At 34.2% G+C, this 27,899-nt stretch overlaps 1 protein-coding gene across 4 annotated transcripts in view; it reads right to left on the bottom strand.

Moving 5' to 3' along the window:
- LOC132699910 (protein winged eye) overlaps positions 1–27,899 on the bottom strand; it is a 118,403-nt gene that overhangs the window by 37,634 nt on the left and 52,870 nt on the right. For all 4 annotated transcript variants that reach the window (XM_060666892.1, XM_060666894.1, XM_060666893.1 and 1 more), the window contains exon 3: positions 8,963–9,109. In XM_060666892.1, coding sequence (XP_060522875.1) covers positions 8,963–9,109 — 147 coding nt within the window. The remainder of the gene's footprint in view (positions 1–8,962; positions 9,110–27,899) is intronic.

Below are 27,899 nucleotides of genomic sequence, written 5' to 3'. Positions count from 1 at the left end.
ATTGGCGATGTAACATTCTAATACGTCAACTTTTTCCTCCTTCGTATACATTATACAAAATAGACTCGACAAAAATGCAAGTTAATAAAATAAATAGAAAATAGTGTAAGTCAGAAAAAAAAAGATTAAAATATTATAATACACTGATACCTGTCAAAAAATCAGAAACACAATAGAGAACTACTATTGTTTTCAAAACTACTGCAATGATTATGACAAAAAGGTCAAAATTAATAATATCATCAATTTTGTTTGTGCATTTGAACAGGCAGGTTTCTATATATTTTTTAAAGACATTTGGTCTATATTATTGAGAATAATGAATAATTATTTGTTAAAAATTAACTTTGTTTTACCAACCTGTATATAAAAAAGTGACAATTAGGAAAATAAAAAAATAAGACCATTTTAACAGAAACAACTTTTGTATTTAATTTTTTTTTAGAACCCCCGTAGGTCTCGAAATAAGGTATAGGTCCCTCTAAAACAGGTCACCCTCTACACAGGCGGACATGACAGGCATAAATAAGAAATTGCGTAAATTATGCAAAGTTCTGCATTCCTCTTTGGGTACCAACTAAATCACGGGTATTATTGTATAAAACGATTACAAGCAAAAAAGTCCCAAGGTACAGGTAAAAATAGGGGATACATGTCACACCAACAAAATAAATAACTTTTCATCTAATAAAACATTATTCGGATTGTAATAGTAAACTATTGCAACAAGTTTGATAAACGCTACTTTAGTCCAAGATGATATCTCAAAGTGATGCTTTTTGCACGCTTTGATCAGTGCATAATTGGGCCTTTTAGAATAGAGAGTAGTAGTAGTTACTTTTTCTTTTTCATAACTTTTAATTATCCAGATTACTTCGATAAGTAATTTGTAATATGACACTGAACGAGAATCACTCAGTATTCCTTTCAACCGATGTCTTGCATATCATTTGCCTAAGATTATGCCCGTCTGTTATTACGTTCATGACTTTGAGTTTAACTACCAAGTATTATTATTATTATTAAGTGACGTTATAAAAACTTGAAGGCATCGGATCAAAACAAGCCAGGGAAATTAATTATCCATCTTCCGTTGAAAATGCTACGGAAACCGATACTTTCGGGTCATAAATAGTGGGCGGACATGAATAAGTCTGAGAGTGACATTTAAAATAATCGTTAAATGAGCTGTAAGCAAACTTCCGGTGAGGAGTAAAATAGCGTCGAGCAGTTTCTCACTTCCGGCTTGATATGTAGATTACGATCCTTTACAATTTTTAATTGATAGAATGAACCGATTGTTCGGCCGTTCAAAACGGATTAAGAGGTTTCTGGCACCACCGTTCGTTACTGCATGAAGTCAGAATGGTATTAAATAATTTGACACACGAACTAACACCTGAACTAACGATTTTTTATCAAAAAAACGTTTTTTTTTTGGATCTGACACACAAAAACGAGTTACTTCTAGAAAGTACTTACCACGTATGAGCTGTTAATATCAATGGGAAGATTATCCTCATTAGACTTTTCTTCTTATGACCAATCGATCATTAAGCTAATTTAATTAATAATTTTAATAGAAAATTGAACGGTCTACAAAAATGGTCCCTTATACTTTTCGAACCTTTTCAAAGATATTCCAGGTGAAAGATTGAAGAATTTAAAGAAAAATAACTGTTTGTTCTGAATTTTGTTATTGAATGAAAAATAATTAACTCGAAATGCTTTCAATTATCATTCTTAATGCTCTACAAAAAAGGTCTCTTGTGATTTATCGATCTCAATCGGTACTTAAATTCATAGTTTTTAATGAAAATTTTCAATTTATTCATTTTAATAAATTTTGAAATTATGTATTATCTATTTCAGAAAAAAAATCTTTATTCAAGAAATATCAATAAATCCATTAATAGAAAAAGAATTCTGTTCCCCCATATGAAATTTTATACCTTAATATAGTATTAATAGAAAAATATACATTTTTTAGATTTAGTTATACAAATCGACTTTTATTACAGTCAGGAAATAGTCCTCGATGTTCTTTAACAACTCGCAGCAAATATTAAAACTGTTCTTCGTTTTTCGTCAAACACTCATTATATTCAAAGACCAACGCTACTCAACGCTCTGCTGCATCATTTACAACTTTGATTTGTTTGAAGTATTCTTTATTTTCCTATAACTCTCATCTGAATCCCGCAATGCAATGTCAACATCCAGGAAATCATATGGTAGGTCAAAGGTTTTGAACAAATTCAATGATTTTTGAGAAACAAAGTCACTCAAATCCTTTTGAATAATCGAATTGATGTTCTTTTGATCCATCTCAAATTTTTTAAAACCTACAATTTGTACCATCTCGAGATTTTACAGCTTCGATTGCATTCTTTTTTATATCGACTGTGACATTATCATCAATCAGTGATAAATTATCAATAAAATTGGCTTTATGATCTATTGGTGATAAGATAAGATTATTTATATGAGACTAAATCGAAAATGCAAAACTATAAAGAGGATAATCTTCCCATTAATATTCAGGGCTCGTGCGAGGTAAGTACTTTCTAGAGGTAAGTGGCAACTATTTTTTGTGTGTCAGATCTAAAAAAAAATAATCCGTTTTTTCCACGCATCCTAAAATATACACTTTGCGTATGTGGTGCACATCGTCTCCATTTGACTAAAACGCACCGTTTTGGAAAGATAGATCACTGTTTCTTAGTAATTTACAATAGTTAAAACCATATAGCTACTAGAGATATAGAGGCCCTGCATATGCCAATAATACAAGAACTTATGATGCAACTATAAAAAAAAAGAAGGTCCATGCAACATGCGCATGCGCGAGATTTAAAATCTCCCTTGTAACCAATGACCTTACGGTACTTAACAACCAACATGGCCGCTAACACATCGTCAAGTTACGGCCGTGTTTTCTCAAAATATGCCTAGATCTCGTTAAATGTTCTGGGAAACCGAGTCATATGTGGAGAAATCAGTGTTTAGAAGAAAAATGGCGGTTTAGTGGGTGAAATGTAGAAGCATGCGCGGAAAATCATTGCCTTCTCTGCGAAAATATCGTTACCGCCTAGTAGCGCCACTATATTAATCTAATAGCTATATGGTTAACACATTAAATAAACCACCAATATGCAGTAGTGATCAAGTATCTCTTGGTGCTGAATTGAATAGTACTAAAATAATCTGCTCCATACTGGTTGTACTGTAAAACAGTTGTAAAACTGCGACTGATGAAGACACCTTATCTTAACTATTCCGTAGGTCAGAAAATATCAGCAGAAAACGAATACCAAAAAAATAAAACGTGAAAACATTTTTCAAATCAGGAGTAATTGGTAAAAAGGCGCTTTGATCAAACTCAGACGCCATCCATATGTCCGAAACATTATACTTTAATCAAATGAAGACAATGGAAGGTCAAAGTTTTTTCTGCTTGTTTTTTTTGTTACAAAGTACATTTCGTTTAACCGTTTGGCTCATATTGTTTTGCTATATACTTCTGCTTCTAAAATATAGTAGTGTGTTTGCTATGATTTTGAAGGAACTCTAAAATGTTTCCCTATCTCCTGGAGTTAAGGAGAAAATAAAAATAAAACAATTTATTCAGTGGAATAGCTCTTGGAGGATCCATTAGTAGTTAATTTTTCAAAGAAACTTCCACGGGCTACTGTAATACTTTTTACAAAAGTTCTGGATTCCTCCTGCGTCGGTTTTTGCTGAGTCGAACTTGCTAACGTTTCGCCAATCATCCTGTGGGCTTCTTCAGAGCTTGACAGAAACTGGCTGCACTTTTTACTCTGTACCTGCTTATATATCTCGGATGACTGATTCCCATATCGGTGACAGATAGAGACCTGAGTCGCGGTTAAGATTGTTAGGTTGCTTATAGATTTCTATAGACTCTCGGATTTTTCGTTGGTAGATTACATGCAAGAGTAAAACTAACATGAATAAAATTCTTGTTATTTTCGATGTAGAATCCCTCTTTACCTAAGTTCCTATCCCCGAAACTCTCTATATCATTTAAGATATATTAAAATCCGAGAATAGGGAAACAAAATGTTTCACCTTAATTGAAAAATGTTTGTCTGGGACATATGTTTCTTATAACGGTCAAATTTTTTAACAAACGTCGGGAACAGCTCTGAGCTCTCCACTATCACCAGTCATCCCGAATATATTGAAGAAAACTCTCAACACCTTTCATCTAAAACTAAAATTGTGGAAACGCTACGTCGATGATACTGTTGTTATTTGGCCTCATGATCAAGAACCCCTAGTAGATTTTCTTAGACATTTAAACTGTATACACCCCAACATACGTTTTATCATTGAGTTGGAAACTAATAATAACCTCCCATTCTTAGATATTCTTATCAATCGAAAATCATATCTAACATTGGGTTATTGTGTTTACAGACAACCTATCCATACAGACTCAGTTATTTACTTCCTTACATTCAAGATATCACTGACCACATATCACAAGTTCTAAAGAAATATAAGGTCCAAAATGAGATTTACTACTTGTCCAAAAATCTCTCATCATCTTCGATCCGTCAAAGACAAAATTCCATTTGAGATGCCAGGAGTTTACAGCATTCCATACATATGCGGCAAAGAATATATTGGAGAGACCGGACGAAAAGTATCAACTAGGCTTAAAGGACATGAAAGAGCCTTAAGACTAAGACAAATAAACTCATCACCAGTTGCCGAACACAATGACAAAACCGGACATAAAATTTTATTCGATAAAAATAAAATTCTTGCATGTCATCAATTCTTCTACCAACGAAAAATCTGAGAATCTATAGAAGTCTATAAACAACCTAACAATCTTAACCGAGACTTAACCAGACTGCCACCAATATGGAAATCGTTAGTAAGGTCGGCTCAGTAAAAACTGACGCAGGAGGAATCCAGAAGTTTTGTAAAAAGTAGCTTAAAACAGAAATTATAGCAAGCGCAGGAATGCAAAAATGGTCGTTATATACGAGTTGTCGTTTAATGAGTGTGGCCGGTAGCAAAGGTTTATATATTGTTGTATAACTTGCCTAATAAAGTTTTTTATACGGAACATACTTAACAGTTACCAGTCTACGCACTAATCTTTAAATGCAGTTTCACTAATCATAAAAATAACTTATTTTCAACACATTTTTTGACCTTACAAACATGCCGGACTCTAGAACGAGTTTGGTTTTAATCTCTGCGACATATATAGAGTACCTGGCACATGGGTCAACATTTTCGATGTGGTTACTTTATAACAATCCTAAAGATTAAACGGAACTGAAAGACAAGCCGGTCGCATTAAAATATACGGTTTATGAATTATAGATCAGTGAACCTAATGGAACGATTGAAGTAATTACGGCATTTTGCGGACGATCGCGACTTAACGATGTTGATCGTTACATACTAAAATCCTATAACACAGGTCTACAGTGATTTTGTTATTTGAAAGCTGTTTTACTGGCACCTGGCGTCACATCAAGCTTTTACCGGGATCCCAAAAAAGAGTTATGTCAATATTTTACTCAAGAAGGACCGCTAGTGTCTGCAACAACATTCCTGACGTAGTTTGAAAATAAGGAAATGTGCCATATAAACGAAGAAAGTGCTGTCCATGCTCCTAGGACAACAGGGGGGTTATATAAAATTTCTATGCCTTATTTGTGAGTGAAATAGTCGGGCAAGAGATAGATGTTGGACTTCAATAAAATGGCCCTCTAGAACAAGCCTTACACCTGATAGCAAAAATGTATTAAGAGATAGCTTAGTTGACCCCAAAAAAGTTTTACTGAGTCCTTTTCATATCAAACTTGGCTTGATGGAGCAGTTTGTTAAAGCCCTAGACGAAAATTGACAGTGTTTCAAATTGTTTAATAAACGAGTGAGTTAAAAAGCTTACCGAACGTGTTGCATACTATACTTTTTCTAGTACCTTTAGTTTTTGGGGTACATTTTCGTAAAACAACACGAATACATTCACTAACATGACCGTCAATTGGCAAACGTCAAAATTGAAAGCGTGGGAAATATCTCCGAAAACATCCGATTGCTCCCAAATCCGTGCGGTAACATCCCGGAAATGTCCGAAGTAGCTCGGATTCGTTTGAAAGGACACTGACGTGGTAAAGTGACGCTTCCCGCACGCTAGATCGGTAGGTAATTAGGTATTTTACAGACGGGAGTAAAAAAAATAAATTATTTTACTATATCCATTAGTTCAACATAAATTTGTAACTGAATTGATATGTGGGCATTTAGTTTTTTATTTTATTTATCCTCCTCTTTTCTTCGCTTCTTAGCACTTCCCTCTGCTTTCTTTTCTCCCTAATTCCTCTGTCTCTTCTGGTGAGTGTTTAGGCTTAGTTGACTTTAGCGGCACCTTCACTTTATTCACACTGTTTATTGCTGTATTTGTTCTGACATGTATAATTTGTAGCTTGTAATAATATATTTTTTATTATTTTTAATTATTAAATTGATCGCGGTGGTACGATCAAAGCTACCACGTCGTAAGAAATAAATTATATTAAATCCTGGATTGAAGATAGTTTTCAAAAAAAATAATAGTATATTATGCAACAAGTGCGGTAAACGGCATTTGACTCACGAGTTTATTTGACACTAGCGGAGCGAGTTTTTAATAAACGAGTGAGTTAAAAAGTTTACCGAACGTGTTGCATATTATACTTTTTCTACGACCGTTAGCTTTTGGGTACATTCTCGCAAAACAACGCGAATACATTCACTGACATGACCGTCAGAATTGACAAGCGTCAAAATTCAAAGTGTGGGAAATATCTCCGAAAACATCCGATTGCTCCCAAACCCGTGCGGTAAAATCCCGGAAATGTCCGAAGTGGCTCGGATTCATGGGAAACGAAACTGACGGGGTAAAGCGACGCTTCCCGCACGCTAGATTGGTGCGTAATTAGGTATTTTACAGACGGGAGGAGAAAAACTTTTTTACACCTTTCAGGTGGATGTCCGATATTTGAACTATTTTATAATTGTCTTCATGTGCAATTCAGGAATATACAATTAAAAACAGAGACTATGTCGTTGAGAATCTAGAACAGTTCCTTGTTTTTCTGTAGAAAGTTTTACTGCTTCTTTCTTTTGTAATTTTATGTCAATGGAGTAGACCTCTTTAAAAAAATTACAAAACAGTTAGACTAGTGCATCTAGGTGCACAAGAGCACCTGTATGTGCATTAAAGATAAAGTATATTATTTTAAAATATAAGTATATTATCTTTACTGCACATACAGGTGCTCTAATACACCTAGGTGCATTTGTCTAATGGTTTATCTATTACTTCCAAGATTGTCGGCTACACTATTGCAGTTTGTAATTTGATTTTATTTGATTTGATAATACACTTCGACCGGTTGTACCAAATGAAGTGCGCAATATTTCAAGTCGGTTACATTAGTGAAGCGGTAGATGAATGCAGAAAATTAATAACTGAATTACTGCCATATATCTCCATTTTAAAACACATATTCCATTTTAGGGAATGTTTAATACACATTAATACACATTAAAACTACTTTTCCTGCACATGTGCCAGCCATATTTATATTTTTAATTCTAAATCTTAATTCTCATTTACATGCCCAACATCTAAAATACATAAATTTGTTAATAATTCGGTTATTTTTAATTTTGGGCCAATATACTATAGCAGTGCTAATGCTTATTAGTGATAAATGACGTCATGATACAGAGAACTTCAGAACTTGATGAATTTAAATGAATGGTTACTGAGAAACCGCCAATTCAATTATTTCAATTGGGTCCGTCTGGCAATGGCGTATAAATTGAAGTTTAACCTATAATAAAAAAGTGGATTTCCTCCTGTAAATCTGCGTTACGGATTACCTGTACAATAACTTAGGATCCGGGGATGGTGCAACCATAAAATTTGACTGATAAAATGAAGTATCCACCAAATAACATGAAGAGTCTTATTTTCATAGGTAGTTACCATTGTTGTAGTTACGTATATTTCCTAGTAATTTCATAAAGTGTTGGTTCCGATTGGTGAAATACTGATCTCATCCATACATACGGTATGCATGTATTGCGAAACTTGACGAATGCTTTCATAGATAGGTATTTTTGTTGACTTAATTAACTTAATTAACATTAATTAATCAACTTAATTAAAATTAATTAACCCAAAAATAATCAAAACTAACCCAAACTAACCAAAATTATATCATCATAAAAGCTTAGACCGGTTCTGTACTCTGGCGAAATGACGACAGTACTTCGTTGGCTCCGTTAAGCTCTAGTTAGCATTCAAGGCGGCAATTGGCTAAGGAAGAAAAACGAAACCGATCTTCACTAGCATCGAAGAGACTGAGAGAGGGAGTTGACTAACTAAGTCACGTAGTCATTGGTACCCGCTACGTCCCAGTACCAAAAGCCCTAAAAGAAATCCTGAGAGGCTAATGCAATGTGAGAAAGCACCTCATGGAGGTGGATGATGACAGCACCCGTAAGCTGTGTTTAGAAGAGGATAAAAATTGTGTTATCTTAGAGTTGATTTAGTAGCAATGCATTCTTAACAGTATAATCGCTTGGAGACACCCGCCCTATGAACGTAACCTAATATTCGTTCAGATGGGAAACCGGTTGACGCATTGAAATATTAAATAAATAAAGACAATGGAGGTTCGAGAAGCCATCCGTGCATTCATCGATTTAGTTTTCGTTCGAACACGGACCGATAGTTTGCATTCAACGAAATCGGTTCATATAAATGACTAAAATCGAACGGCGCCATTTTGCGAAATCGATATTTTTGTCCCGGTAATAGAAACATGTCCGGAATTATCGGCAAAATGTCAAGAACCGCTCTCTCAGCAATTAAACTAAAAATCATCATACTTTTCAGCGTAATGTTTATATTTACCTTTGTGGGCCGCATGAAATGCGTTGCCCGACGATTGCTGAATATGTCCCGAGGCGAAACGTCCTATTGTGCTCGCGTGTGAATAAAGTGCGCTCCCAAAGGTCGGTCCACCGGGAAAAAGAGAGTACACTCCGTATTTACTCAGTCCTGAAAGCAAAAAAAAAATGAGCCAGTTAAACCTTTTTCTCCACTGCGTGTCAGAATCGAAAGGAACTTTGCACCGGTCTTTGTTGCCTAGATAAGGTTTTAATTACAAAATTACTTGGCTGAATCACCGAAACGACTTGCTGTAAAACAATATTTTAACAACGGAATTTGGAAATACCAGTACCTATTGACCGGAGGTTTCCGTCCTTTTCTTAATTTTTTTTTAAATTTATACTATTTTAGAAATTATATGAGATCAACCTGAAGACAAATTATAATTAGCTTAGTTGAATCTGTACGAATTTAAATTTAAAACGCTAGTAACGGGCTTTAAAAAAAGCAAAACCTAGAATTTCTCTAATATACCGTATGTTCTAGTAAGCACAACGAGGTAGGCGAAAAAAAATGTAAATCGACCAAGAGAAAATGCTAGAAATTATTTTTGAATTTCTGAAATGACCACCATGGCCAAAGTGGCTATTTTCAAGCTGACATAAATTGAAATATTTTTTATTTAATGCTGTTTACTGAAAGGTGGTTGGAGTTTTAAACAAATTTCAGTTTCTTCTTAAAATAATTGCGATTGTTTACTTGGTTAACAAGTCATCTGGCATTTTTCTGAAAAAATATGATTGTTCATGTCACTAGAGAGTCATACTTGGGGACGTAACAATCCTGTGAAAACTGCATCGCAAGATATGAAAAAAATAATTTAACGATATTGAACTGTTGGGTCCTTATTTCACTACCTAATGACATTAAAAAGTCGTATCATTTTTCTACTCCGTTCTGTAAAATAGCTAATTACACATCTATCTAGCCTGCGAAAAGTGTCATTTTACCGCACCAGTTTCGTTTTATATGGATCAAAGCAACTTTGGAAGCAATCGGAATTTTACCACACGGTTTAAATTTTGACGTTTGTCAATTCTAACGGTCATGTCAGTGAATGTATTCGTGTTGTTTTGTCAAAAATTTACCCAAAAACTAACGATCGTGGAAAAAGTATAGTATGCAACACGCTCGCTAAAGTTTTTAAGTCACTCGTTTATTATACAGTCGCTCCGCTAGGCTCCGCTCGTGTGAAATAAACTCGTGAGTCAAATGCCGTTTACCGTACTTGTTGTATAATACACTATTGCCACGCTTGTTGCATAATAGACTATTAAAAAACTATTTGAATTGAGCCTCGAGGCAAAAGGGGAATTATATCGCTTGTAACAATCAGAAAATATTTTCTTTTAAAAATGAACAAAAAATTGCGTTGTATTAAATATTAAAAAATTTCAGATCATAACATTGTAGAGTTTTAAATGTTTTGGCAAATGAAAAGTTTGTTCAATGATATCGATTACCCTTACTACAATTACATTAAAAACTTGCCAAGAAAATGCCACCGCGGTCATCTACCTGGCAAGTCTCTCTTCCAAATAAACCCATTCGTGCACACTGATACCTAGACAAGGTTGCTCTGAGAGGGAAGGATAGTATTGCATACTCAGGTATGACCACCGCAGTATCTTCTTAGCTAGTTTACACTTAATGTACGAAATTGAAAGGAGAATTTACTCATTTTATTTAACAAATCTTTGAGGATTTTGGATCAGACAGTAGTATAGTATAGGTTGAATAGGTAGTTAATTTACGTGGTTAATTATATTCAGTAGATGATAATAGACAAACGACGTAAGCTTAAGAGGTACTTGCGACACCTACTTCGGAAATTCTTGAATAAATAAATGTTTCGTGGCGTTTTTGTTATTCTTTTGCTGGATACTTTTAAACTGGCTATAGAAATTAATTTATTAAAAATAAATTAAATAATAACATAAATTAAACCTACTGGCAGTTACCCAAGTTAAAGGCCTGCGACTTTGTGGTTTTCGAGTAAAGGCAGTATGTATTAAAAAAAGGTATTCCCACTGCATTTCGGTACAAATTCCTTTTGCATCACTAGTATATCGCGACCCGAAAATGTTTGTCAAATATTCAACAGTCACAGAATATCTTGGAATATCTTTTAGTTTCATGATGTACTTTTTAATGCTATGGTTAAGTAACGTTTTAATATCGATTTTATTACTCCGCACCCCAAGGAAGGATTATAGCAGGCTCTATTTCCATGCAGCTTAAAACCAGCTTAGTCGCTGATTATGGCCTCAGCGGCGAGGTTTGATAGTAACAATTTAGTTAAAATGACATCGAAAATTACAGTTTGCCAACTACATCACGATTAGTATTAATTTATTAATAAATCGAGAGGAAGCGAGTTGCCGAGTGTCATAATTTCCGATATCTTGGGGTTATTAAATATTATTAAATATTGCAAGGTTATGGCGACGTAACCAGACAGGAGATTTGATCAATTTTAAATAATTTGAAATAAAAACTTGTTTTCTAAGTTTTCAAATCTTCTAAATTGTGTTAAATTTTCATTCGCATCTTTGTTTGAAAAATGGGTGTGTCCAGTTTTTACACAGTACACACAGGAAATGTATAGCCGTTTAAATGGAACAAAAAGTTGCGAATTTGTGTGCCTAAAAAGAATCTATATTTTCACGTTCTAAACATCTACCATTTCGATTTTTTTTCCGACAAACGATCATAAGTCTTTTACTATAAAAAATGGCCAGGTTTTATGACAAGGAATATATCAAGGAATCTGCTCGGCCGAAGTCAACTTTCGTTCTTTTATAGATATTGAGCTAACGTATTTTTCAGATATTCACCAGAAAGAAATTTAATAGAAATATCAAAGTCTGCCGCAACAAAGTCTTAATTTTCTTATTTTTCGTTTATCACTTTGTACTCAATAGTTAAGTAAAGGGTATCGTCATATTAAACTCAATAGTTAAGTAGAAAGTGGTGATTTAATATACTATCTAGCTGATATTATTTCCGGTTAGTTGTTAGTAGTGAACTGTCAAAATTAACCCAAAACTAAAACTAACCAACCGATTAAGTACTTTATTTTGCAAATTTAAGGTTGATCGCCTGCTAAGTCAAATAAACTTGGGTAGACCAGATACTAAACCAAATAACCTTATAGATAGTATCCTAAACCACATAGCTGTATTGATTTATTTACTCATCTTGATTAGACAGAAACGTGCATTGCATTCATTAAAAATACGCATATGGCGTCCCCAAGAAAAAGTAATTGTGAATTCGGTCGATTAGGGTCTACAAAATAATATTCATGTTATTAAAATGGGCACCCACAAAACTCTTTTTTCCATTTAACCTCCTCTGTATCTGCACTCAACATAACGAGTACCTGAATGGTATTCATCATCATCATCATTTAAATATTTGCCTTTACGAAGACACAAGAAGTAAAAGGATTGATGTAAAGTATGTTCACAGGTATAAGAAAGTGACTAACTGATACGAATTAAGGAAAGACCCGGGCAAGGTGTAAGAATGAAATATGGCCGAACAGGTCCGTACTTTGCTTAGAAATTAATTATTTGGGGTTTTGTTAGGAAAGATACTAAACAACATTTATTTATTTATGTATGCATTTATGCTTAAATCTAAAATAAAATTACAAATTATTTATTACCTACTTAAATTACTTAAAATTATTCACATAATATATCAGTATCACTATAGCTATCATCGCCTGTTCTAATTATTATTTGTTCTATATTATTTGCAATATGGATACACGATTGTTCTACTTTTTCTATATGTTTAACAGAATTTTACCAACTTTGTGGAGGGATGTTAAAAACTTCGGTTTCTATAAGTTTGGGGACACTGGAGTTAACACGGGGAAAAACATTGTTACGACTAATGGCAGATTTCAGTTAGTTCAGTAGTTCAAACATGTTCAATGGGATTAAATATACAGTAGTAAGGTGGAAGTCTTAAAACTGTATGCCCTAGATTTTTTGCACGTATTTCTTTTGTAGGTTCAAGCTTTGTAGAATCTCAATTAATTGCTTTTTGGTATAATCTTCGTAAAAATAAATGTCGTTATTATACATGTAGTTTTGGATTGTTGCTTTTGTGTCTCATGAGGAAGGGGTTTTAGTCAACTGTCTACCGTGATAACTTACATTGTCCATTACAATGACGCTATTAGGGGGAATGTTTGGAACTAGTTTGCTTTTAAACCAACTTTCAAATAAATCAGCGGTGGTGTCTTCATGGTAATCCAGAGAAGAATCTTTAATATTTTTCGCAGACAGAGAAAGTTCATTTGGAATCCAACCATCTTTAGAGCCAGAATGCAAAAGAGTTATTCTTTTACCTCTTTTTGATGGCGCGTTTGTTTTACACTTATCAGTTGAGTCAACCCAACCCTTTTCCGAGGTAAAATAACTCGAACCAGGTTTCATCCAAGTAAATAATTGGCCTGTGTTCTTCTCTGTAAATCCTAATTTTTTCTAGATATTCCAGTCGCCATTTCCGAATTCAAAAAGATTCCATTAAAACTTGCCTTTTGTCAATTTTTTTAAATCTAAAACCCATGTGTTGAATACACTTCCATAAGGTAGTTCTGCCACATTTAACACCGGTTTCATCTTTTTCCAGCCTCCTAATTAAGATATCTAATGTAGGCACGCTTTGTTCCTCGTATAACTGGTAAATTTTACGCTGTATTATATCTTGATCACTTTCATCTCGAAAAAATGTCAGCATCGCTTCTTTTTTTCCTCGCTGAAATGGGATTATTCACAATTTTCCATACAGTTGATGTTGGAATTTTCGTCAATGTGGCCGTTTCTTCTAAAGATGCTTGCTTGCTGGCACCACGTTCAATGAGAGTCAAATAAACATTGTTTATAACTTCCTCAGTTTCAATAGAATAGTGTTTTCTACATTTGGGCGAGAGCATCTGCTGAGATACACTAGACTCGCACATATTGTGCATAATTCGCACACGATTCAACACACGCTGTATTACGCACGAAATAAGAATGATTACTAATTAACTTAAACTAAGTAGTATACCAAACCAAAGAATATTAAACACAGGTAGGTACAAAATTATTTTCTATTACGGACCACAATTTTATAATCTTTTTGCATTGCATGTTAATGACCACCCTTGGACAATCCCATTCAAAAGCAATTGGTCACTTTCTTATACCGATGAACAGACCATACCTATATATCGTGCTATCTAGTTTTGCGTAAAGTGCGTTGTTCTTCTTGACAATACAATTTTAGACTGAGTTCTTGATATTCTAGTGTTTCTCTGCTTGCAAAGTAAAAACTGCTATTGAAAACTTGTTTCAGTGAATATTATTTAGGCAGCGAGTATACGTCGGGGGGCTTTATATTTACTCGCTGAGTGGGTTGTTGTTAATTTGCAGCTGTTTTTTGAGTTTTACAATTAATAATATAATGAAGGCACTAAAGCACTTTAAATTAATTAACTTAATATCATTTGTCATTTTCTTTGTTGATTTTGGCACTTGACGATGACTGAATGTTCCATATTCAAGCCGATCGGACGCCACTGATGTGATATCGGCAGCTTGTCAGAGAAGTATTCACCGATTTAAAATTGTGTTACTCCTCACTCTGCTTTCGGAGATCAGCTAATAGAGGATAGAATCAGTGCGCACCGATTCTCCTGATCTAATTCGCTAATAAAACTATAAAAAGAGACGATTTTATTTGCAACTGTTTCTTACATGGCGGAGAAATAAAAACAAAAAATATTCCCCGGGGAGTTTTAAAACGCCCTATATATTACGTTGCGTTCTCATAACTCTTTCCAAATACATACAAGCGACACTCGATAAGATTAAAAGCTACTCTAACTCACAGCTTGTGCCCAACCAGACCGTTTAACTGCGCCGTAACCTTGAAAGAACCTTCTCTTTTAAAAACGTATATGTGTGTTTCGACCGGCTCGCATCTGTCACGAGTCAGCACAATCGTTATGTATTGAAATCCGACGACCGTATCGAAACGGATGATATTTTATCGCGGAAATAAGAATTTGTGTTTTCCGCTGCGAAGAATATTGGTTTTCTTTTTGGCATACTCGATAAAATTGTTTATTTGATTTATTACTTTTTCGTGGCAAGATCCATCACTTTCAAAAAATGAAGAAACGTATATCCGAAATTGCTTCGTTGTCGAGAGGGATGTTCGTAATTCAAAAAAAAAAGGGATAAAATAGTTTAGAAAAAATTTTTACGATACTGAAAATAGTGCGAAACGAATTTTCCAAATTCCTACAAAACACCATATGGTTTCGTCATTTACATTTAGATTTAGAAGCACGAATCTAAAAATATATGCCTTCTTCAAAAGGCTTTTGCAAAAGTGCAAAAAACGTTTTTTAAAATTTAAAATTTAAATAGCCATAATTTTAATTGTTACAAAAGCTACTGCTGGCAAAATTTATATCTATTTACTTCCTAGTCTTTACTTGCAAAAACTTCAATGAACTCCACAACCAGTTTTTTCTTACTTTAGACAACAATACCTCTTTTACGGATAATGGTTTAAAATATATAATTTTGGTCAGAAAATTAAAAATTGTGGACATGCGAAGTTGCTGGACAATATAAGATATAAAAAAGGGGAAAAAATCTAACTGACAATATTTTTTAATTAAATATATATTGTCGGAAGAGCTTTTTCTTTAGTTATACGAAAATAAAATAGAAACTGTCTGCCTCAACCAGGCTAAGGTCAACGATTTTTTTTCGTGCAGTACATCAAAGTTTAACATGAAAAGATCAAATTGACACACTGTAAGCTGTTAACCAAATCTGCCATCCCTTTTTTATCAAATCCAATATAATAACACTTATTTATCTAGCATAGATCAAAAATACAGCAGTTTAACGAAATATTCAGATCAACACAGTTATTAATCTCCCAAAGGTTCGAAGTCAGTGCTGCCTGTAAAAAAAAATTGAGGTTCTATTTTAATTTTGTCACTGTTATTTTCTACTTATGTCTACATGACTGGCATGTGATTTATCTTCCTCTTTAATGCGTCGGTTTATAAAACTTTAATTTTAGACAATAAATATGTTGTCCTTGTTTCTCCTTTTTCCTTTTTTTTGGTTAGGGAATTAATGCTATTTTCTTCTTTGCTTTGCTAGCATTTGCAGCTTGTAATTTCACGTTTAATATGTTGTTCTACTATAAAAATGGAATACGGCAATAAAATATCTATCTATATAATAAATTATGCTCTGCAAAATACAAAATTAATTAAACATTATTTTTCCAAAATGGTGCGTTGTGCGAAAAAAAATGAATCGGAAATTGAACGGATTATTTGATTTACCATATATTACATTTAAAAGTGCGAAAGCTGCCGGGTCAGAAAGAGTCAAACTCTTTGAAAATCCTGAATTCGTCCTTGGATTTAGGATTTATTTAAGGCCTATGATTGCCCAGATTGGGAACTTATTTTACAAAAATTGGAAAAGGTGTAAGAGGTATAAAAAGAGATGCAATGGTTAAATTCCTTTTTAGGAACTAAAAGGCACAAAAGTTAGTAGATGGGTTAACCAAAAGACAAAGTAATCTCTGTATTACGCAAGGGTAGACCTGAACAAGAATTCGTTAACACTTTATTCTGAAAAAATCCCTAATAGCCCTTCTCTATATTTGACATTAACAATTAACAGTTAGTCATGATTTCAGCTTGATGTAATAAGAAATATATGGTTTTAGTGCGTTTTTGAGAGATCAAAAGAATTATCAAAATCAAGCCGCGATCAAAGATTTTACAACGATATACAGCCTTAAGCGAGGCGCAAACGATATTTCAAACACCCTGTATCGAAACATTATAAAAATTGGCTTAATGGGTTCTAACTACCTCTGAGTAAGAATTCGTTTCAAAATTATTATTTTTTTAAATCCCTAATAGTACTTGTCTCTTCTCTTAAATAGTTTCAGTTGGCCATGACTTGTTGAAGCAAAACAAGGTTTTAATGCATTTTTCAGAGACCTATCCAAAAAAAATTCAAAATAGTACTTGTCTCTTCTCTTAAATAGTTTCAGTTGGCCATGACTTGTTGAAGCAAAACAAGGTTTTAATGCATTTTTCAGAGACCTATCCAAAAAAAATTCAAAATGGAACCATAAAAAAAGATTTTACATCACCCCATTATATGTTTACAAAATTGTTTAGAAAAATATTTTATTAAGTCATGATTAAAAAAGGTTTATTTTTTAATTAATTAAAGTTAACACACACGTTTAGAACGCTCTTGATTACAAAGAAGTGTCCATCAAATTCAACTCAACCGGGAGAGTACTCCTGTTTTGCTATGTCACAGAATCAAGCAATTACACATGTGCGGCACATAATCGCTGTTGGTTGCCTCGTTCGGAATTCTATCCGCGCACATTGCGTTCAATTTAAAGCACAGTTACCGTAAACAACATTTATATAATCTTTACAATTTCCACGAGGTCTCAAGGGGTTAATTCTCCTTTAAAAGCAAAGGTTTCGTCCTTTTATATTTCGTGATACAAAAGGATTTCAATACGCTTTGGCAATGGCCCGGTGAAATGAATAATTATGGAATTTTCAGTCGCGCATCAGGAGAGCTTCTGCACTCTAGAGGCGCCCGCATTAGTGAATAATGAAGCCCTATCCGACGTGCCAGCTTAGCAATTCACAAACGGCATAATGTCGCACTCGGTGCGACGATGACGTCGAGTGTTGTGTTTTAGTACTGTTATTTTACTTCGTACAATGTTAACTAAAAAAGCTTTCGTCTGTGACGGTGGGCAAATAACAAAAAGAACAATTTGAGCAGTGACAATTTTCCCTATTACATGAAAATACTTTATTTTATCATTGTTATTATTTTATATATTTTATTTATTGGTATAATAATTCGATGAGTTTATTTTTATTTATAAAACAATATCAGATCAAGTGATATGTATTAGATGTGATTAGTCGATATTCTACATACACAGTTTGTCACTGATAAAAATAGTAAAATAAATCATAACCACTTTTTTGATTTATTTTAGCACTCTTATTTTACTTCACATAATGTTAACTTAATAACAACAACACGAAAGCCTGCTTTCTGGGTTCCTAAACATGTCTTTCGTCTGTGCAAGCAACTCAGCAAGCAAATTTTATAATAGAACAGCCCGACTAGTAATACGGATTGTTGACTTCCTCCTGCTCATTTATATTAATGAGAGAATGGGATCTTCTCGTTTTTTGATTATTTGGTATAAAAACTAAGAAAAAAACGCATACAAAAATATTTCAAAATTCAAAATCACTTATTTTTCAAAGGTATTGTTAAAAAACATCTTAAAATACCACGTACATATTTACCTAAATATGTACACGTAAACAATATTTTTTCTTTTCTGTTTACTTAAATTGATAGTTAAAGAATGCAAAAGCACCCATTTCTTTTTCTAAGTAATAAGCATCAAAACAATAAAATCAAATTTACAATTGTCCTAATTATATGGAAATACTTTATTTTGTTATTGTTATTATTTCATACATTTCATACACAAAAGTTATTTTTTATTTATAAAACAATATTAGATCATGTACTAAATTACTAGTAGATATTCTAAATACACTCCATTAATTGTCTGATTGTGAAAATATGGTCTATTGTTGAACGATTTTTCCGAAATCCGCACTGAAAGTCGCCTATTTGGTATTCGACGTAATAAGTCAGTTTTTCCAGCATAATGAGGGAGAGAACTTTATAGCCTGTATTTATAACTCTGTTGTTTGAGCACCACATTTTGGTATCTTTTCCAGGTGCTTTGTTGTTTTTTAACTTAAGGGTTGCTTTTTCAACTTCATCTATTGTTGGTGCTTCCACTAAGTGTGTAAGTTCCTCCGTTGTATGATTTGGCTGAATATTCAACAGATTGTCAAAATATTTATTCCAGGTATCTACTATTTCTTTTTCGCTTGTTACAAATTTTCCGTGATCATTCTGGATAAGTGTTCCCTCTCGGGGTCTATAACCTTCCTTTATTTTATTAATCTCCTGGAAGAATTTTCTCGTCTTGTTATTGTGCTTACGTATCTCCATTTCCTCAATAAGTCTCTGTTCGTGTGCCCGCTTCTTATTCCTTATAGTTGCCCTTGCTTTAGTTCTAGCTTCTCGGTACTGCTGTGCATGTTGTGCTGTTGGATTTTGTAGTATCCTTTGTCGGGCCAAGTTCCCTATTATCAGTTCTCTTTCACATTCCTCGTCAAACCAGCCTTTGTTCTTTGTATTCTTTTTACTCCTTATGATGTTACAGCAGTTATTGATTTTCTGATTGTTTCCCATATTTTGTCCAATGTTTTCCTCACTTTCTATTGAGCTCAATGAGGCCATTAGCCCTTTTAGTATTCTGTTTTCTTACCAGGATTTTCAAAGGCGTCACTATCCCATTTAGGGGTTCTTTTCGACCTCATATTCTTCTGGCAAGAGATTCTGGGGCGTGCTTTTGCTCTTAGCAGGAAATGGTCACTGTCTGCATCCAACCCTCGAAGACTTCTCACGTCTATAACATTACTACCATGTCTTGCATCAATTAGGATATGATCGATCTGGTTTCTTGTAAGGCCATCATTTGAGACCCATGTCTGTTTGTGGATATCTTTATGATTGAACATTGTGGATTTAATAAAAAGATTATTTGATGTTGCAAAATCTACCACCCGGAGTCCATTATCATTGCATTGATCATGCAGGCTAAATTTACCAATGGTGGGTCTAAAAACCTCTTCTCTTCCTATTTTGGCATTAAAGTCTCCGAGCACAAATACCATATCTTGCTTTGGTAGTGTAGCAAAAACTCTTTCTAGTTGGTCGTAGAATGAATCTTTAGTTGGGTCATCTTTGTTTTCTGTAGGGGCGTGCACTGAGAGCAGAGAGATATTATAGAACTTTCCCTTGAGTCTTATATAGCAGATACGTTCACTTCTTGGTTTAAATTCAATAACAGATTCTAGTAAATACTGTCTTACTACGAAGCCCGTTTCAAATGTATGTTGTTGGTTAGGGTTTCCACTATGGAATACTACTGATTTACGAATTTTCTGGCTCCCATTATCTGTCCATCATATTTCCTGTATCGCTGTAATATCCATGTCGACCTTTTCAAGGTTTTCTATAGTTTTAGCAGCTGCTGCTGCTGGATTCCAACTTAAAACATTGAGGGTTCCTATTTTCATGTCCTCTTTCTTTAGCCGGGGTCGTCGTTGTATATCAGTCCTGATCCGAGGCTTTTCGTTTGTTTCCATAACAAGGGTGCTTTTTACGAAATAGGATATGCTCAACCCTCCTCCTTTATCCGGGCTTGGGACCGGCAGTGGTACCAACTGGGTTACTCATTCCACCCAACTAGTACCATACCAACAACACCAACTCTTTATTGATTTCAAACAGGCATATGATAGTATAATGAGAGTAGAATTGTGGGTTGCTATGACAGAATTCGGAATACCAAAAAAAAAATTAATCAATCTCAAACAACAAAGGCCTGTAGAGAGGGATCGAGAAGTGCCGTCAGAGTAGGAGGAAAAATCTCAGACTTCTTCGCAGGCAACAATGGGTTAAAGCAGGGAGATGCACTATCACCGTTACTTTTCAACATCGCTCTAGAAAGCATAGTACGAAAAGCCAATACAGAAACACTGCTATTTAGAACAGGGAATTGGAAGAAATATACAATCACCCAGACATCGTCAAAATAATAAAGTCGGAAAAACTGAGATGGGCAGGCAAAACGACCAACGACTAATTAAATTAGTGTGGGAAGAAGTACCGGATGGTAGAAGGCCGTTGGGAAGACGTAGATTGCGTTGGAGAGACAACCTAACAGCAGACCTAAATACGCTAAACATTGAACAGGTCGAAGAAATAATGATAGATCGGGACAGATGGAGGCAGATTGTGAAGTCAGCCAAGACCCACCCTGCATCTGTGACGGGTGGCAGGCAGTGGCAGATACATTAATTGCTCGGTCCTTCAGGCTCACAAACGAGAGGAACAGAGATAAAGAACTGAAGAAAATTAGTACCTGTCTTCGACAAAACGGATACCAAAGGCGCACCATCAGCAAGGCAATCAGTAAACAACAACAGCCGCAGCAGAGAGTGCAGAACGAGACCCAACGAAGATCGATCGCTGTCCTGCCATACATCAAGGGAGTTACTGACAAAATCGGCCGAATATCACGGAAACACGACATATCAACGGCATACAAACCTGACCATACCATCGGAGCAATACTAAGAAACCCAAAACAAAAAATTACTCTGGAAAACCAAGGAGTATACAGTGTAGCATGCGGATCGTGCAGCCTGACGTATGTGGGACAGACCAACAGAAGGATTTCAGCCAGGCTCGAGGAACATCGTTTAGCCATAATAAACAAACAAACAACATCTGCTTTATTTCAGAACCAACATCAGACAGGCCATAAAATTGATTTCGGCACTTGCAAACAAATAGCTAATATTCCTGATTTTAGGACTAGGATTATACGAGAGGCCATCGAAATAGAAAAGTCCGGACACCTCAATACGAGAGACGACGCTCTGCATTTATCCAACACGTGGAGAACGATAATCAAACAGCAGAGCGATGCACAGCAGCCAACGGGGACATCGCAACTACGATCGGGCGAAATTAACAACGCGACAATTCAGGGGGCGGGGCCACCTCCCCCCACGCACAAGCAGCACCGTTACCAGCTCCGGCGCAGAGTATAAATACCGCACGCACCGCCGATAACCTTACAGTGTTCGAAGTGTTTTCGGAGCGCAAGCATTGAAGATGCCAAGTGAGATTTTGGCGAAACGTCTGCAGGATTCCAGTCGGATGCAGGATTTGCAGGATTCCAGTCGGATGCAGGATTCCAGTCGGAGTTCAACGAGCGAACGGATGATATCCCGGAATATAGTGTCTAACCAACTAACCAACCAAATTTTATAATAACGTAAACAAAACCAACCTCAAAATCCTCAAAGAAAATACATATCGCTACCATATATACCTGGATTATTAGAAAATGCAAATAGGACACAAAAGTTATAATTTACAAAAAACTTTTCTCTTCACTAAACTCAAAGCAAAAATTGCGAGAGTGTATATATAGGACAAACAAGCCCAATATTTAAAAAATAGAATCAACGGACATAAGTATGACAAAAAAAAACAAAACAGCTCTTCATCCATTGCGAGAACACCAAACACACATTTAATTTTCAAAAATTTAAAGTCCTACTAACAGAACCTAATATCAAAAAAAGAGAACGTTATGAAAGTATAGAAATCCAAAAGAACAAAAAATCAATTAATTACAAAACCGATTCTAAAAACGTTAACAAAATATATTATTCAATTTTGAACTAATAAAATTAAATTATCGAATATATTTACTAATAAAAAACATCCGTACCTGTTTTGCATGCCATTCCAATCCGTATAAAATATTCGCTGACAAATTATTTTTATTTTTAATATATTAACACAACATCAAATGTCATCAATTATTATATATGTCATCTATACAAAATAAGAATATTTTGAAAAAGATCGAAATTACGATCGAAACGTTAATAAATATTTAGAATTTTCGAGAGACCGAATACCCAAATTGAAGAATATATATATATATATATATATATATATATATATATATATATATATATATATATATATATATATATATATATATATATATATATATATATATATATATATATATATATATATATATATATATATATATATTCTCACGTATTGATTCATGGATGGAAAAATGTGTTCAACGGAGTTCAACGAGCGAACGGATGATATCCCGGAATATATTGTCATCATATATATATATATATATATATATATATATATATATATATATATATATATATATATATATATATATATATATATATATATATATATATATATATATATATATATATATATATATATATATATATATATATGATGACACTATATTCCGGGATATCATCCGTTCGCTCGTTGAACTCCGACTGGAATCCTGCATCCGACTGGAATCCTGCAAATCCTGCATCCGACTGGAATCCTGCAGACGTTTCGCCAAAATCTCACTTGGCATCTTCAATGCTCGCGCTCCGAAAACACTTCGAACACTCATATATATATATATATATATATATATATATATATATATATATATATATATATATATATATATATATATATATATATATAACGCTGCTTGTTTGCTAAGTCGCCAACAATTTAAAACCAACAAGGAAATACCACAGCAAGTGGACTACCAAGAAGGAGCTCACATTAGCTAATGGCAACTAATATTCCTTTGTTCTATTGGCTGGTAAACGTCACAAAACAGAAGACCGTCTTTTATTTTTAAAATGTTAGGAAATCTTTTAGAAGTTACAACGGACCGCCATTAATTCAGTTTAATTAATGTACCTAGTTGTTTTATTATTATAAGAGAAGGAAATGACCCTCTTTTAAAACAAATACGCAATACAACGTACCCAAATTGTTATATTTTGATTAGTTAAATTGCAGAAAAAAGTTGATTTATTGCAAGGTGATTTCTTGTGCATTTTAAAACGAATTGTTTTTGTGTATTTAAAAATTTATTTCGATGTGATGTACAAGTAGAAAAACATTATCCTTCGACGTCCAGAATGATTGAGAACTAATATTTCCTGTTATGCTTCTACGCTTTTAATAGGCTGTCGATAGCAAGAGCATCGAATATTAACTATACTTTTTTAACACAAAATCAGCTATACTTTATATTATTTCGTGTAATAAGTAGTTTATTGTTCTCTCAAGGAAGCGCCCATAAAATGCTTTGCCCCAAACTTAATAAAAACTTATTATTTTATATTAATTTTGCTGTGCATAGTTGGAAAAACACTAGATCCCTAAAAATTATACTATCGTCCGTGCGTTCGAAATTCGTGACACATTATTTAACACAACCGTAGACTGATTATGAACGCGGACATTAAAAATATAAAATCGCGTCAGTTTTGCTTAATTATTTTTTATCTTATCGGCGGTGCAATAACTTTTAAGCTCGGCGTATGGTTTTGCAATTCAAAACGGCCAAGTTTAAATCATAACTGATTCATTACGTGCCTGATTTCCTTTAACGCAGTCAACACGACACCGCCGAACAATGAAATACCATTTCGCTGCGAAAACCGCAAATTTGATTTTAACGTCATTCTCTTGCCAGTTTAAAAACACACAGTCCCGTTGTTTGTCTGTCTACGGAACGGGGCAAAAAAATGCAATTCAACGCTTCATTGTTCCAGCGAAAAACGCATACCGCCGAACTGCAAATTGGATTTTTCTTTGTCGGGGAGCAATTAGCTTTACGAAATACTGGAATTTTTACAATAAATTTATCTCTACTAAAAACTTGTATGGCTAGCCCAAATTCGGTCCCTCGCATGTCTATAAAATTCTAAAAATAATGCTGTGTCCGTTTTAAACGCGTATTAACATCTACTGCTAATACTTTTAGTCACGTCAACCATGACGCAATTCTTAAAAACCATCATCGCTAACCATGAAAGTATTCTCTCGTGATTGTTGCACTACTCTAAAAAACGTGGGTTTAGATGAATGTACCATTTTAAGCTAAAAATGCAATACTTGCAGACTTTTTAGCCGAAAATTGTTGTTGGATTTTTTCAAAACCAAAATTTGCCGTTTGCGTCAAGGCAACAACCAGGGACGTTGACAAGTTGTTTTAGAATTACAAATGAAATGGGTTGCTTGATGTGTATATCATATTTCATGCTGGGCAATAAAAATAGAGCCATTAAATAGGCATCACCCAACTTGACGGCAATCATGGGAAAATGGACGTGGAAAACTTTCTTCGTTGGTTCGAAAATCAGCTGTAGAAGACAATACTAAACAGTATGCATCAATTTTTGCAATTATTGCCTCCATATCACTGAACTGATTTGGAGAATTCCAAAAAATTATTACAACCGAGATATTGATTGATCAAGAAGCCTGTTTAAAAATGTGACAAGAGGCCGTGGAAACTGTTACCATTAAAAGTTTGAAACATTTCATCACATACACAGAAGGACTAATTGACAAGTGGTATAACAGGGAACAAGTAATGAGTCTTGATTCTTGACGATTTCAAGAAAATATTCTCCATGTATTCAAGTATTCATAATAACTTATTATTAATATTTACAGTCACTGATACACTTATGTGTTTTGGTTATGATTGGCAAATGAGCAAATAAAATATCTATGAAATCAAGTTTTGGAACATTGTTTATATTTAAAGTAATAAATATTACAAGTTTGCAATATCAAATACTGTAGAAAGAAAATCTTCTGTTGGATAGACTTTTGCACTTGGTGAAAGCGAATGTTCAAGGATATCTTGATGTTTGATTCGACCACACTGGTTTGGTAATCTCCCACACCGTCATTAAATCTGCTTTCGTCGCTATATATAACGGTTATTTTGGATCCACAATAGTATATTATGCAACAAGTGCGGTAAACGGCATTGGACTCACGAGTTTATTTGACACGAGCGGAGCGAGTGTTTAATGAGCGAATGAGTTAAAAAGTGTACCGAACGGGTTGCATACTATACTTTTTCTAAGACCGTTAGTTTTTGCTTACATTTTCGCAAAGCAACACGAATACATTCACTGACATGACTGTCAGAATTGACAAACGTCAAAATTCAAAGTGTGGGAAATATCTCCGAAAACATCCGATTGCTCCCAAACCCGTTCAGTAAAATCCCGGAAATGTCCGAAGTGGCTCGGATTCGTGGGAAACGAAACTGACGTGGTAAAGTGACGCTTCCCGCACGCTAGATCGGTGGGTAATTAGATATTTTACAGACGGGAGTAGAAAAAAGTTTTGATTCCTTTCATGAGATTCCGTCAACGATGGTTTTTCTTTGGCCTACTCATATAAGTTAAACATGCAAAACGTATTCCTAAAGAAGTACCTTATAACAATTATGACTTAATGTAATGTTTTCCCTACTTTCGACGACTTGACCTATTACGGCGAATATCGATTTCCGGGCAGTTTCACCTTATTTCTTAATTATGTTCAACACAGTGGTAGCAATAGTCATTTTTTAGTTGCCATCATTTTTCGATTATCAAACAAATAATTAAATATTTATCGATATAAAATATATAATTTAACCTTAAAAATAATTCCATTATATAAAAAAAGTTGGTAATTTCGTATTTGCGATTAAGAAAAAATAATAAGACTAGCATTTTAGCACTCACCCTATTTTTTGAATCCAAATAAGATGAGGTTCTAAAAGTAGGTGGATTCATTTTAATATTTGTTGATTTTTTTCCGTCACCTTGTAGTAACCATTATGGAAATTCCTAACTAAAGTCGTTATATAATAGTAGAAAAAATAGAAAATTATCTAATAAGATTGATAAACCTCATTTTAGTCACAAGTGACTGAAGTATAGTAGTCGTTCTATTTCAACGGAGGTCCTGCAGGATCTACCGTTATCGTGAAAGGTTGTCAGAAATACAATTCACTTCAATAATTATTGTTCTATATGGTCATCATTTTAATATAACTCCTAAATTAATACCTCTAAGTTCAATAATTTGTCTTTAGTTTGCACAGTCCTGCAGCATACACATAGTTTTATACATTTTTTTACAGTTTTTATACCTCCCCACCTCCACCTGTACTGTTTGCAAAACAGCTTTAATAATTATCAGGTCCAGTTTAAAATGTGGGTGTCTAACAAGAAAAAAAGCCCTTTGAGTGATATCTCGATAACTATAAATTATAGAAAAAGTGTGATAAAATAAATCAATTAAAAAAACTTCACACTAAACAAAATTTAAAAAAAAAAACAAAAAGATCTTCTCCTAAAATGCAAACAATTATTCCGTCGCAGCTCGAAAACGGCACCTTGAATCAAGATTAGGTTTTCACATTCGGAAATTAAACCAGTCAACATGTTTTGCGCTAGCTTGTCGGGAATACCGAAAACCTCCACAAACATCGAAGTTGGCTCGAGTTAAAAGAGCATGTTTGTTGTAATCAGCATGATGTATATTTTCACTTTTTTTACACCATTTACCAATTTAATTACATTTGCCCCATAAAGCGGATTCACACATTTACAAGTTTTCTCAGTCTCTCCCTTCATGATACTTTTATTCCAAATATCCCAAGAATCTGTCTATATGTTTTGCTAACCCGACGATGCGAGGGTAGTAAACAAATTAAATGATCTAATTTAGGTCGCAGTGGTGGTGCTTCACAGCGGCCTACAAATTACCAGACCGCACATGCTGGTCATAAATTATTTATTATAAGCGAGACAGACACATATGCGGGTTCCAAAATAATTTTCTCGTTTAGTAACAAGTGGCGTTTTTTAGTTGCTCAAGCACCGATACTAATTTCATTCAACGATCAGCAAATGAACATCTTTCGCATTTTGTGGATAGAAAGAGGACCGCTTTCATTAAAGCGCAAAACCAAAAATTAATACCGTCTTGTAACTCGATTTATTATTACACAGGGTGACCTAAAAATGAACCCCAATCGCGTATAGTCGAGAAATGCTTCTTTACCAATATACGAGTGTTAAAATTGTCTTAAAATAGTATATTATGCAACAAGTGCGGTAAACGGCATTTGGCCCACGAATTTATTTGGCACGAGCGGAACACAGCGAAGCGATGTTTAATAAACGAGTGAGATAAAGAGTTTACCAAACGTGTTGCATACTATACTTTTTCTACGACCACCACGAAAAAAATCACAAATATTTACT

The sequence above is a fragment of the Cylas formicarius genome, unplaced genomic scaffold (genome assembly GCF_029955315.1).
Source record: "Cylas formicarius isolate icCylForm1 unplaced genomic scaffold, icCylForm1.1 PGA_scaffold_3__17_contigs__length_32017465, whole genome shotgun sequence".
Lineage (NCBI taxonomy): Eukaryota > Metazoa > Arthropoda > Insecta > Coleoptera > Brentidae > Cylas > Cylas formicarius.
The sequence above is the reverse complement of the archived record's forward strand: the minus strand, read 5'-3'. Positions and strand labels throughout refer to the sequence as shown.